The sequence below is a fragment of the Amblyomma maculatum genome, chromosome 10, assembly GCF_055883805.1.
Source record: "Amblyomma maculatum isolate TAMU_Amacu chromosome 10, ASM5588380v1, whole genome shotgun sequence".
Lineage (NCBI taxonomy): Eukaryota > Metazoa > Arthropoda > Arachnida > Ixodida > Ixodidae > Amblyomma > Amblyomma maculatum.
The window spans coordinates 72104848-72119259 of NC_139353.1; the positions used below are offsets into that span (position 1 = coordinate 72104848).

The window sequence follows — 14412 nt, forward strand, 5'->3', positions numbered from 1 at the left end:
TGTGTGGCCTAGGAGCATGGCCGCTTGATTAACACAGCAAAATAACGCTTAATATTTCAGATATAGCAAATACTTACCCTCTCATAAACGTCCTGCTGCTGCACATTGTTTCGAAATTAACTCACCGCATTTTTGTGCTGAAGCTGTGGGTACGCGTAGCACAGGATTCCACCCAATCCGTGTAGCGAGCTTGCCCCCTACCAGTGTGTTTTTTTGTTAGGGCGAGGCTGACGCCGAGTACACAATGATCGCAGCCCAGATATTCCTGTTCTTGTGCGATTGGTAGTGTTTTGAATTTTTTTACTAACAGGCGAACGATCAGGACAGGGCCTCTACCCTCGTGAAATTCTCGGGTGCGTCAGTATCGTCAGCGCGATGTCAGAAGTTGTCGATAATTTACGACCTAATTAATGATTTACCGTCTGGTTAGTGTAGCCCCACATGCAGCTATGCGTTGACTCCCTGACTACGGCGAGATTAGTTGTTTTTGCAATCTGTGTGGCCTTTTGAAAGATCTTGTCACATATAGCCTTAGGTGCTGCGATCAACCAAATACCTTTATTACGTACAGCTACTTTTACCGGCGCGCTTACTTGTTTATATAGTTTAAAAAAAATTTATAGACTGCCTCATTTGTGGAGTACAGATTTACTGTAAAAATTACCGTCCTTGTGAAACGAAACACATATAGAAGAGTTAGGGGTTGGTTCGGTTAATACCATAATATGCGAGCTTTGCCTTGGTGATAACGTCCTCAAGGGCTATAATTTTGTGTTGGGGGTTGATGTTATCAATATACTGCTGTAATGATGCTATTTTCGTTTTATGGCTATGCCTATTAAACGAAATAATTTGGCCATTATACAGTAGTCGATCAGAACGTATGAACAGCGTGCTCTGAATACTGATAACATCACTGATGGGGCAGGTCTTTCATAGCTTAACGGTTTTCTAACCGAACGTGAGTGTGCAAGGCGTGCGAGGATAAAAGCGTCGTGTATTAAAGGGCCCTCAGCCTGTGGCATAAGTCTCTCTCACTTCGTTGTGCCGTGCTGCGTAGCGAAGCCGTCCTGGAGTGTCTTCTCAAAGGTCTCCGCTAGGAACCAGGGGGATCCCGCGGCGACGGCACACAGTGTGGCTACCACAGCGTTCGGCACCCACGGCTGAGTCGCGTGGCCCTGAATAAGACAGTTGCATGGGAACGCTACTTGTACATGCTAGCGACCTGGGAGAAGAAAGCCGGATCGGGGCCGCTGTACAAATATTCGAAGTTTTTGAATATCAATTGATATCCTCCTATTCGAAGCGCTGAAAGAATCATTAATTCTATGTCCTAAAAGGATTTCTACATATGACACATTTTACCAATAAAGGTCACGAAGCTGACGTCGGGCGAACAGCATTTTTCTTCCGCAACGTTTTAGAAAGTCTTTCTGAAGGGCCTTTCTCCCCCTTGCTAACGTGGTAAGCTGCGTGATTGGTCGGCACAGGCAGCGCCGCGCAGCAGTCTGATTAGTGCCACAAACAGATGACCTCCAAGGATGGGCGACACGGCAGATTTCAACAAGTCCTACCCTCAAGCCTGATAATGGAGAGCGCGGTTTACAAGCTGTTATTGCCATTTCTGTCGTCGATTGATATGTTGCTCTAGTTTGTTGGCAGTCGTCGCACTAGCAAAACGCAAGTTCGAGATACGCATGGCATGATGGCTACAGACTATATTTACTGATGTCACAGAGTTGTTTAGTGGAGCTATCTATGGCGTTTGTCGGAGGCTGCAGCTTTCACTCCCCGATTTTAGCGCCGCCGCTAGGCCTTCGCTGTTTCACACAGGCAATTGTTTTGCTCGAATATTAACACAACGACCTAATAGCCATATGTAAAAAGTTGTACTCGTATTCTAATTGGCTTATACACGCGTTACGAGCATTATTTTCAGCACACTAAAATGGTTCCTTTTTCGGTTTTGTCTTTTGCCATTTCGCCGCTATTAGCCGTCATCCATCAATCATTAATAAGGATGCCAATATAAAATACGGTGTTGCAGTGATTATAACCCTCGACACTGTGTCCAAGGATGCGGGATCGAATTCCGGTACCAGCAGCCGCTTTTCTATGGAGGTGAAGCAAGGTGCCCACGTAAGGTGTACAATGTCAATTCACCTTAACCACAGGTGGTGGAAATATCCGAAGCCCACCACTACGGCGTCTCTCATAGCCTGAGTCGCTTTGAGACGTTAAGCCCTCAAAACCAGACCAAATGTTTAGTACAAGTACACAGTTAAACATTTTAGGTCTCTGCTTTTTTTAATCAGTCAGCGCTACCCCAACACGAACTTTAAAAGCGGGATGTCCGTAACAATATCCTGGAGTTTTACCATAATTATGGTCCCAAGTACCACACGATATGGGCTCCATAGAGTCCAAATAGGCAAGGTGCGCTACGGTAACGACAATAAGCCCAAATTGGGATTGGCCATGCGTTTTTCCATTTGGACATCTTATAGGCATGACAATGGCTAACTGAGCACATGTTCCCACATCTGACCCAGCCAGATATGAGAATCTGTGCTCTCCCCTTATTAGGGATTTTAGGGCAGATGCAAGAAAAATTTGGGCTTTATGTAGAAAAAGCCTGGGCTAACCTAAAAGCGGCTGCCCATTCAAAAAAGCCTGCATGAACCGTGGCTGGGCGAAAAAGGGCTTGCCCGTACATTGCCTATACTTGGGTCCCTTGAGGGGCACTCGAGGGAAGGTCCAACGGAACTGCGGGCTTTATCCAGTTAACTCCCGGGCTACCCCTAATGGGGGTACTCACCAAAAAGCCCTGATAGTTTACGCAAGGGCTATAGCGGGCACAGAATGTGGTAATACCTGCTTCTGCCGACATTGGTCTCTTGCCAGGTACTTTAGGGCAGATGCGAAGCAAATGTGGGCTTAAAGCAGATAGAAAATGGGCTAGCTAAAATGGGGCTGCCCATTCAAAAGTCGAATTGGTTCCACATGGATCGCGGCTGGGCTAAAAGCGTGCATATATTGGAAATGCAAGATATATTTGGATTCTATGCGGTACAAATAGGATGAGCCAAAACGGGGCGTCCCATGGAAGGCGGAAGTGAGCACTAAATTGGCCATAGCCGGACTTAACACTCCTAAACGTCTCCATCCTATATTTAATGGGTGCCATTTTATTTATGTAATTCATGTCATACGAGCCGGTAATTGCCTCTTCTGGAGGTTTTATGTTCTATGCATATTTATGCCGTTACTACAGACTCTATGTTTTAGAGCGCAGCTCTTTGGCGTCCGTTCCTGGGTTTCGCGTCGGCGTCGGCCTCGTAACCAGCTCCGCCCCCCTTTCATCCCCCACAGCGCTAGCAGCGACCGACTGATACCGCTGGATGCCGCTGACGCCGCTAGAGAGTCAAGATAACGTGACTGCATAGAACACCGTCGCCGCCATGCAGAAAGAGGAGGGGAGGGTCCCCCCCCCCCCCCCCCTGTTCTTGTATGGCGGATAGGGTGCTCTTGAGTTGCCGACGCGCCGGTTATTTCACGTAGGCCCCGGCACGTCGACGAATACGTGACCACCTTTCCACGGCTAGACCTGGTTCTTGGCGCTGCGGAAGCGAGGGTATCATATTGTTTGCGTCGGCATCGGCGGCGTTGTCCCTGAAACCAACTCCGCAGCTGGGGTTGACTCACTATCGGCGTCAGCAGCATCAGTCAGTCGCTGCTATCTCTTCCCTCCTCCCTTTATCGCGTTGTCCGCTTGCTGCGCGCGCTTCTGCCCCCATCGTTTGCCGCTGGGTGTACACGCCGCCCCCCTCCCCCCTCTTCCTGCGAGTCTCCGGCTGTCAAAGCGCCGACTCGAACTTAATTTCTTTCTTCGCTCCTCCTCCAATCCAACCCCTGTGCGGTGGCAATCAGAGAGCCAGATCGGTGGCGGCGGATCTGTATATGTGCACCGCCCGAGCCGAAATTGCCGCTGCCGTTCGCCACTGCGAAATTATCTGCCAGTTCTTTCTGAGCCATGAGCGAGACGACCGGTGGAAGTCCTTCGGCTGCTGCTGCTGCTGCTGCTGCTGCCGCCGCCGCCGCCGCCGCCGCCGCCGCGCTGCCGCTGCTGCTGCCGCTGCTGCTGCCGCTGCTGCTGCCGCCGCCGCCGCCGCCGCCGCCGCCGCTGCCGCTGCTGCTGCTGCCACTGCTGCTGCTGCTGCTGCTGCTAAACGAGCTGCCAGAGCAGAGGGACCAAGTAGAACATATATCAGTCTATTTCTTCGACCACAAAGCTTCCTTCATGACTGTCAAGAACTGTTAGTGGAGTCTTTGTTAAAGGAATACGTGTGAAAAATAAAAAAATTCTGTGATAGCGCATACATGTGTTGCTCGATTTCTCTGCCTCAATCTATCGAAAAGGTGAAACTGCTTATTTGCTGCGCTCAAATTTCGCATTAGGAAGTAACGTAATCGTCGGTAATTTTTTTTCTCTGACAACAATGTTAATTAGGTAGTATTGGCATCATCTATGCAGCAGTAATGATTCCGCTTTACGAGTGCGTACCGAACTACCTCTCAATCGTCCCTGCGTCATTATTGGAAGAAAAAGAAAATGCACGGGCCTGCTGCTGGCTCTGCAGCTGATCCACCTCCGCTGCCTCGTGCTGGCAGAAAAAAAAAACTGATTTATTTATAGAAAGGGAAAGGCACGGTAACTGTCTCACTTGTTTATCTGCGGACACCGCAACCGCGCCGTAAGGGAAGGGAGGAAGATGGGAGTGAAAGTGGAAAGAGAGAAATAGGAGCCGTAGGGAGGGCTACGGAGTAATTTCGACCACCTGGGGATCTAACGTGCGCTGACATCGCACAGCACACGGATGCCACTTCGTTTTGCCTCCATCGAAACGCAGCCGCCGAGGTCAGGTTGATGAGAAAATATACAAGAAAGAAAAGAGGGAGAGAGAGAGAGAAAGACGCGTTAGGGATGGGAGGGTGGCTGCTCCTGGACCTACGGGGCTGGGAATGGCATACCCCGCCGTTTGCGGCGAGGTCTCGCCTGCCACCGGTGGTTGTACTTGTTGTAGGCTGTCATTGCAGCCGCGACCACTTCTGTGGCGGACGATGGCTATCTCTCTTCCTCTTTCTCTTGCTTTCGTTTCTATTTTCTCCTCTCGCCGCTAGAGGCAGCGGAGGTGGCTCGGCTACAGAGCCAGTAGCAGGACCATGCATTTTCCCCCTCCTTCCTACAGTCGCAACAACAACCACACCAAAAACATTGTTATTCAGCACAAATGTTTAGGGACAGTGTGGTGCAAACAAATTATCATAGTGTTGTATGCGAATAAATTTCTCTTACGTTGCTGAGTATAAAATGCTAGGTAAAGACCTAGTACTCAGTGTTTCACACTTAATAGTTAATGGGACTTGGGCAGCCCCGAAAAAGCCAACTTCAACCCATGATAGAAACACGTGAGCCAGCCCAAAACCGGGATGGTCTCCTAAAGCCCAAGTCGGTAATATTTGGGTACTGGAAAGATTAACCGGTATGAGCATTGAAACTTTGATAAATAGGGCGGAACACGCTTGTACAAAAGTAGGCCCCATTTGGGATTTTTGTATGCTGTTCACTCATTCATTTTTAAAACTGCGCGAATAAAACAAGGACCGAGCGAGAACGCAGGGACACATACATGCGCAGAACGCGCGACTTGCACGTGGAGGCTGCAATGAGGGATGCACAGAAGGTTGCAGCTTTGTCATTTGCATAGAACAGTCATTTGCATGTTGCATAGAACAGAGCCCATGGTAGGAGAAATATAGTTTAGAAGTGCCTTCTGGCAACCTTTTGTGCATCCCTCATTGCAGCCTTCACGTGCAAGTCCCGCGTTCTGCGCTTGTGTGTGTTGCTGTGTTCTCACTCGCTCCTTGTCTTATTAGCACAGTTTTAAAAGTGAATGATTCATACCAACCAGCCCACCAGAAGACACTTCTATGCTGTTCACATTCGGCTATCTGGACCTAATGCGGGCAAACCTATTCGGGCTGCCCAGACGGGTACTAATTCGTACCGATTCCACACGGGACACCTCTGGGCACGAGTTTAAAATCCTGCATATGGCCCGTATGGGCTGCCCCCATGGGCTCAGCATGAGCCCCCACTTAATAGAAGCACTGTGCTGCTCGGGGTGGTCGAAAATCATTTAACTGACTCTATATGACATGTTGATACTGGGCAAGAACCTAGACAAGCTCTAAAATATTTAAAAAAAGGATTGTACGGTTAACAATTAAGGTTGGAGCATCTCCACCAACATATTCATAACAGCATTGTACGATATCCTGCATAAAATGGGACGTAAATACCCCCGTCGCGCAAGTATGTCTTACCAGGTCGTCGAAGAAGGGAGCAACCGCCGAGCCGAGCCATCCCAGGGTGTTGCAGAAGCCCACAGCTACCGAGCGCACCACGGTCGGATACGTCTCGCTCAGGTGGACGCGAAGAACGGCACCAGTCGCCGATGCACCCATTTTTCCCGCCATCAGCAAGGCGAGCCGCACCCAAGAGTACTCTGCAGAACACAAATTGCAGCATTCCGGTATCTAGGTTTAATTAAAGGCGCCGCAGACGTTGCACGCAGGTGAATGAAACTGGTATGCGCGTTTTTAACTTATCCCCGATCTTTATTATCTGTCTCATATGCAGATTGCGATGGTTCATCCTGCGGGAGGTGGTGGTGGTAAAAACGTTTATTAAAATAGTTACATGGAGATTGCTCTGAGATCAGGCTTAGTGCCCTTCCGCTCACAAACACTAGGTGGAGTCCCTAGTACGGGACCCCAGTGGCTTCCGCTGTCGCCATTGCTCGTTTGACCAACGCCTTTTGGGCTTTCAGGTCGAAGCAGGCGAGTAGGGTCGCCTCCCAGTCCTCCCGGGTGGAGTTTGGGTTAGGTGCAGAGGCAGGGTTGGAGCGTCACGCCCACACAATGTGGAAGAGGTCCGAGGACGTTTTCCCACAGTTTGGGCACTCTCCGGAGAAGGCACTGTCAAAGTGTTTAGGTAATGCCGCACATCATGGTGTTCGTAAGGAGGCGAAGAAACACGCGTTCCTCCGCTCTCGTTAATCCTTTACACGGGCGGGGGTAAAGACTGTGTCTGTTTGTTTGGTACAGCTATGTGATTTCTCTGAAAGTGTAAGCTGGTGTGAATTCTTCTTCTGAGGAGGAGGGGGACGAGGTTGCCCGGTTAGAAAGTGCGGTGGCGGCGACATCTGCTCCCTCGTTTCCTCCTAGCCTCGAGTGGGCAGGAACCCAGACTATGAAGCGGCGAGATGGACTTCTCACGTATGAGCTGTTTTTCAGTAGTCGGTAGGCTAGGTCCGAGCTGTTTTTTAGTAGCCGGTAGGCCAGGTACGGGGCCCAGTTCTGTTGAACGTGCCTACACGCCCCTCGCGAGTCCGTTATGATTGTTTTGGAATTAGAGTGGTGTTGCTGCTAACGCGGCGGCGACCTCTTCTGCTGTGTTACGTTTCGGGCTTGAAATGTGAGCCCGTGCACCGTTTTGGACTCGTGCATCATTGCCGCTGTGTACCACCCGCCTTGGTGCGGGCCGGACGCGTCCACATAGTACACTCCGGGTTTCCCTCCGTAGTGGAGAGCTAAGGCCTCTGCCCTGGCCATGCGCCTACCCTCGTGGTCGTCCTTGGGCATGTTAGTGGGGAGTGGTTTTACGTGCAGGGCGTATCGCCACTCCTGGGGACGTCTTACTCTTTCCTCAGTTACAGTCGTGTATTGTATGCGTATACTGGTTAATAGGCGAGTACCCGACGCTGTCTGCGATAATCGCGTGTATTGGCTTCTGAGGTGGGCTTCTCTCAGCTCCTCGAACGAGTTCGTCATACCCAGACCTTGGAGGCTCAGAGTCGACGTGATTATAGGGAGGTCGAGGACATTCTTCGCTACTTTGCGCGTGATCACCTCGAGGATGTTGCGTTTCTTGAGGTGGAGATAGGGGATCGAGTACAGGATTCTGCTTGTTACAAAGGAATTGGCCAGTCGTAGAGCATCTTTACTTCTCAGTCCCCCTTTCTTGTTTGAGACTGTGCGGACCATTCGGCCCACCTGATCTCCCACCTTTTTTAGCTTGTCGAGCATGGTCGTCGTTAGCTTACGCTGGTGAATGAAACGACCGAGGACTCTAATTTCCTGTCTCTCATGTATCGGTTCTGATCCAAGTCGCAATTCTATCTTGTCTGTGCATTTTTGTGGAGAGACGATGGAGGAATTCGGATTTTTTCGGCGAGCAATGAAGGCCGCATTTTTTTTCGCGTACTCATTCACAGCGGTGGCTGCCTCCTGCAAGCTGGCCTCCATTTCTCCCAAAGAGCTCTGCGTGGCCCATATGGAGAAGTCCGCGTACAGCGCGTACAGCACACCCGAGATTTTCTCCAGGTGGACCGGGAGATTGTTCATTGCCATGTTGAAAAGCAGCGGGGATAGCACCACTCCCTGTGGTGTTGCTCTCGTACCAATTCTAGATTCTCGCCTAGGCCTGTCTGTCTGAGGGAAAGCGTTTTACATAATCAAACGCGTTCTTTCCGCACCCCGTCTCCGAAAGGTGTGTCAGGATCGCCTCGTGCGTCACATTATCGAAGCCTCCCTTCAGATCTAGAGCCAGCAGTATCTTATCCCCGTTCGTATGTTCAATGGGATTTAGTATCTCTCTGTTAAGCTGTAGCAGGACGTCCTGAACCGATGTATTTGGCCTGAAGCCATACATTGAGTCGGCGAAGACTCGCTTGTTTTCTAGATACTCGCAGAGTCTGTCTCTGACCATTGTTTCCATCAACTTGCCCATGCACGACGTGAGAGAAATGGGCCTGATGTTGTCCGTATCTATGGCCTTGCCCGCCTTTGGGATGAAAGTTATAAGTGCCATCTTCCATTCGGTGGGAAGAGAAACTTCGCCCGTCCAGATCGAATTAGTGTTCCAGAAGTAATTAGTAAGTGTGCTCTGGTAGGTTTGCTAGGAGTTTTACTGTGATCCCGCCCCTTCCTGGTGCGGTCCGGCGTTTCATTCTCGCTAGAGCCGCCTTGAGATCATATAGTTTGAAAGGTTCATTTAGGTCAACATTTTCGTCTCCAGTGTACCTGTAAGCTTCTCCTTTGGGTTTTGGGTCGTGCTCAAGTACTGGTTTTGGAGCTTCAGCGCTAGCTGGGCCGTATTTTTTTTTAATTAGTGTATTGCTCTCTGCAGGTGTTCCTGCGTCTCGGTGCACATCTGGTTTGGATCTATGAGCGCTCGGAAGAGACGCCATGTGGTTTTACCAGACATCTGCCTAGCTGCCGCGTTGCACCTCTCTACCCAGTTAGTGTCCGCGAGTTGCGCCGCGTACTCTGCCGCCTCTTTAAGTATCGCCACGATCCGGGTTCTTATCTTGCGGTTATGTTTCTGCCCGCGCCATCTTCTGACCATGCTGCGTCTGGCTTCCCGGAGGTGGAGGAGGTGGGTGTTCACATCCGTAACCGCCTCCGAGAGCTTTACCCGCGTTTCCGTCAAATGCAGGCTGGTCAGCAGCTGTTTGGTCCAGGCTTGATATCCCTGCTCCTGGATATAACTAACACTATAATTTTTTCTGAATTTTGCCTCTTCCGGAATTCTATTCTGCCCCGTCGGTCTGGTAAGGGGTTTAATGCGGATCGCTATGTTGATCAGACAGTGGTCGCAGCCGAGTGTTTCTTCCGTATTCGTCCACTCCACTCGCCTCGCGTTTTTCGAAAAGTTTAAGTCCGGACAAGTGTCCCTCTGCGCCGAGTTCCCAACCCGCGTGGGGTACGCTGGGTCAGTGTGTAGGGTTAGACCTAATGAGGACGCTGCCTCTGCTAGCTTCAGTCCTCGTATGACCTCTCGGTTGTAGCCCCATGAAAGGCTCTGCGCGTTGAAATCTCCTAACACTAGTAACGGATCTCGTCCCGATTCCCTGATAGCCCTGCTCCGAAACGCAGCCGCCGAGGTCGGGTTCGAGCCCGGGTAGTCCGGCACAGTAGTCGGGCGTCTTAACATTGCACCACCCCGGCGGGGCACAGGAGTGTGGAAAAAGTTACGTTTTTTTGTTTTAGGTGGGCAGTACACGTTCAGGGTGTGGAGCGGCGGATCATCCTTTTTTATGGACAGGAGAGTCACCATCACGTATGAAAAGCTGGCTTGTAATGCCACATCTATTAATATTGCTGTGAAAGTTTTGTGCACGAAGATGCATGTTAGGGGTTGAGTTGGAACGCTTTGTAGATTGTGAAGCTTGCGTTCCCGCCTAGCTCTTGTACGACCACCTCTGCCGGTGTATGCTCGTACGTGGAAAGGTACATCTTAAGGTCCGCTCACTTAGTCATTGATTTCAAGCCTCGACTATTCCACTATGTTAAAATCATAGGGCTCTCTTTATTTCGTCCCGCCATGTTGTACCTGGAGATTGTTATTCTAGATGGGGAGCTGCTGCAGCTTCTCACCCTCACTGAGCACCCAACGCATCTTGTGGGTTAGGGGATCCACGGGTCTGCTTGTGTCAGAACACTTGCGAACCGTCATCGCTTTCGCTATCTGTCGTGATACTATAGAGGGAATGGATTCTTGTATCGTTCTCATCATAACTTCTAGTTTCCTTTCTATGGTAGGCTCTGCGTCGCTTTCCAACACCTCCTCTTGCTGAGGCGGCTGGGATTTAGTTAGTGTAATTTCTAGTTTGCTGTTTAGTAGCTCTATTTTCGCTTTTAGGGCTGCTATCTGTTTCCTTGTGGCTGTAGAAAGAAGAAAAAGAAAATGCACGGGCCTGCTACTGGCTCTGTAGATGAGCCACCTCCGCTGCCTCGTGCGGACAAAAGAAAAAAAAATAGAGATGAAAGAAAAAGAATAGGCAGAGAAAGACGCGCGCCGCGCAACAGCCGTCATCCACCACCGAAGCGGTGGCGGGTGCAATGACGGCCAACAGCAGATAAAAATTCGGTGGCAGGCTAGATCCCGCCGCAAGCGGCTGTGACCTACCTATCCCAGCCCCATCAGGGCGAGGACCAGCCACCCTTCCCCCTCTGTTTAATTCAATCTCTACCGAGTTGGTTGTGGGTGGAGAGGTAGTATTGGGAGGAGGGACGACCCCGCTCACCTGCTTCCCGTTCTTGACCATGCTGGCCCAGATCCTCTCCTGATTGTTTTGGTTGGAATTTGGCTCCATGTTAATCGAAGGGGGCGGCAGAATCCCGACCCCTCTTTTCTTTTTCTTGTTTTTCTTGTTCTTGTTGCTGTACTGTTGCTGCTCGATCCTTCAGAATTTCGCAGTGAAGTCTTTAGAGTTCATGGCATGTTCGCTGCCACATACCGCACATTTCGGTTTTCACTCGTGAGGGGTACACCCCCCCCCCATGAACGGAGCTTGCGTTCTGCAGAGTCCGCCGTTTTCTTGTTTTGGTGTTGGGCAGGTGTCTTCCCTAAGTCACACCGTGCCACGCAGGTTACACGCTGGTATGTGCGACGGTAAGTGGCTACCGGTATGCCTTGCGCGTTGTACAGCACAGCTCTGGGCTTTACTTCCCTTCGAAGGTGACCCTTGTTTTGTTCGAAGTGCCGAATGTTCGGATGTCCTAGAGTTTCCTCTCTCCGTGAAAACTTCTCACCTTCCCTCACAGGGATTCGGTGGACTCCAGATTGGCCACTGTGATTACTCCGTATACCACGTTGTCTTCACTTTTCTTTACTTGTCCACGCAGATAAAGGTCTTGCCATTGCGTTCGGATTACAAAGTCGCCGGCCAGTCTGTCTGCCGCGTGGATGCTCGACATGCCCACGATGATCAGGTTTTGGTCCGGGGACACTGTGAAGTAAAAATTGTCCGCTTCGGCCTCCCCGAAGCGGACAATTTTTACTTCACAGTCTTTATTAATTATTCAGAGCTACGCTGCAACATATTTGAGGAGGAGGAAGAACATTTATTTCCGCCGAATATGGTGCAGCAGCCACCTACGTGTCCGCACGCAGGCGTCCGGGGAGGCAGTCTGTCACACCGCGGCCAGAGGACACCCGGCCTCGTCTAGGAGAAGAGGTCTTCAGCCTCGGCCGCCAGGCGGACGGCGAATCGCTGTGTTTTTTCGTCGGAGCTTCTTAGCGTGGTCTTCCATTCATCGCTAGTTTTAATCGCGTTGCGCCCTGGGGCACGAACGCATCTCCATATTATATGATCTAATGTTGCCACGTGGCCGCAAAATTTACAAATTTCGGTTTCTGCACCGTCCCTCTTCCGCCCTCTGGCACCCGTCCAACTCCTCCACAGGGGCGAAAAGAAATTTCGAGCTTGGAGTCTTCTCCAGTCGTACGATTCCTTTTTACTCAGGGATCTAACCGGTGGCGGATATATCCTCCGGTCTTTCTTCAAGTTGTCGGTTACATCCCTAAAGGTACCTATACATTCTTTGGTTTTAGATGTTGTGGAGGCGTCCGCAGCACCCCGAGGTAGCGAGGAGCGGGCGAGCATGTGGGCAGCCTCGTTGCCGGCGAGACCGGCGTGTGCTGGGGTCCAGATTATGGTCACGCTTTCGGCGAGAGACGACTCGTTCAGAAGTTTTGCAGCACGATTGCTGACTCTACCCTTGCTAAAATTTCTAACCGCCGCTTTGCTATCGCTGATGACGTGTTTCACGCCTGGTCGTGCAATGGCAATGGCTATTGCAATCTCCTCCGCCTCTACCGGCGGTAGATCTCGATTTCTTTCTATTCCTATGGCGATCCCAGTGTCCAAAAGGGCGACCGAGGTTACGTCGCCTTCTTTCCCGATCGCTGCATCGGTGTAGGCGACCGATCCCGGCGGGAGTTTGTCCAATTTGTTAGCGAGGTGCTTAGCTCTGCTTTTCCTCCTCCCCTCGTCGTGTACGGGGTCCATGTTCTTCAGTATGGGCGAGACGTATACATGCTTTCTGATTTCTCGATCTATGCTTTCTCTGACACTTTCGCCTTCCCCGGGCGCTAGTAGGTTTACCCAATCGAGGATTTGCCTACCCGCCACCGTTCCTGCGAGTCGCTCTCTCTGGGACAGCCTGACCGCCGCAGCCAGCTCTTTCCACTCATTATGCAACCCCATTTTCTCTAGAATGTCGTTAGAAGTAGTTATGGGGAGTCCTAGAGCGCACTTCGTGCATCTCCTAATTATGGTGTTTAATTTGTGTTCTTCGGTCTTGTTGATATTTAGGAATGGAGTCGCGTAGCACATTCTGCTCGTGACAAAAGCTTGTACGAGTCTGAGTCTACTAGCCTACGTTGGACCACTCCTTCTGTTGGACGTCTTCTTAAATACTCTGACTACGAGCTCCGCCTGATCTTTTAATTTCTTAATCAGGCTTTTGTTACTACCCCTGCGGTTGATAATCATACCTAATATTCTAATTTCATCTACTTTCCGGACTTCGTTTCCGTTGACTTTAATTTTGATATCTGGAGTTATCTTCCCACTACTGCTGGTCATTACCAGGAGCTCCGATTTTTCTGGCGAACAGCATAGACCTACGTCCTCTGCGTGATAGCTGATTATATTTGCTGCCTCTTGGAGCCTGGATGTGATGTACGAGTCGTTCCCTTCGCACATCCAGGCGGTCACATCGTCCGCGTAGATGCTTAGTTTTAAGTCATCGAGATGGCCAAGCTTACTGGGGAGCTTCCTCATTACGATGTTAAAAAGGAAAGGTGAGAGCACAGCCCCCTGCGGAGTGCCTCTGTTACCCAGCGGGAACTCCTCCGAACATAAGCCCTGAAAGCTGATGATCGCCGTCCTGTCTCGCAGGAATGATCTAATGTAGTTGTAGGTTCTTTCGCCTACTCTAAGCTCAGCGAGCCCGTCGAGAATGGCGTCATGACTGACGTTGTCAAAAGCTTTCTTAAGGTCTAAGCCTAGAATAGCTTTCGTATTTTTTTCCTGTAGTCTCTGACAACATCGTTATGTAGTCTGAGCATGGTATCTTGCGTACAAAGGCCGGGCCTGAATCCGACCAATTCAGCCGGCCACGCATCATTCTCTTCGGTGTATTTGGTTAGCCTCCTCTGAATAACTTTCTCAAGTAGTTTGCCTACGCAGGATGTTAGTGATATTGGGCGGAGATTCTCCAAGCCCGGTGGTTTTCCCTGCTTGTGGATTAGGGTGATCTTAGCCCTCTTCCACTCTTGGGGTACTTGACCACTCTCCCACACCTGAATTAAATATTTGGTTAGGGCATTGATCGATTCGTCGTCCAGATTTGCGAGCATCTTGTTATTAACGAGGTCCGGCCCGGGGGCCGAGCGTCTTTTTAGGCCGTGCAGCTCCGCTCTGACTTCTGCCACTGTTATAGACGCGTCAAGCTCGCTGTTCGCCGGTCCGTTGTAATCTCTGTAATGCGCTGTGG

General features: G+C 50.5%; 1 protein-coding gene across 1 annotated transcript in view; it reads right to left on the reverse strand.

Moving 5' to 3' along the window:
- Positions 1-1034: 1034 nt before the first annotated feature.
- Positions 1035-14412, reverse strand: part of LOC146176773 (organic cation transporter protein-like) — a 40666-nt gene continuing 27288 nt past the window's right edge. Inside the window, exons 8-9 of the mRNA XM_084581382.1 lie at positions 6388-6569; positions 1035-1178 (exon numbers count right to left, since the gene is read on the reverse strand). Of these exons, the coding sequence (XP_084437508.1) occupies positions 1035-1178; positions 6388-6569 (326 nt within the window). The remainder of the gene's footprint in view (positions 1179-6387; positions 6570-14412) is intronic.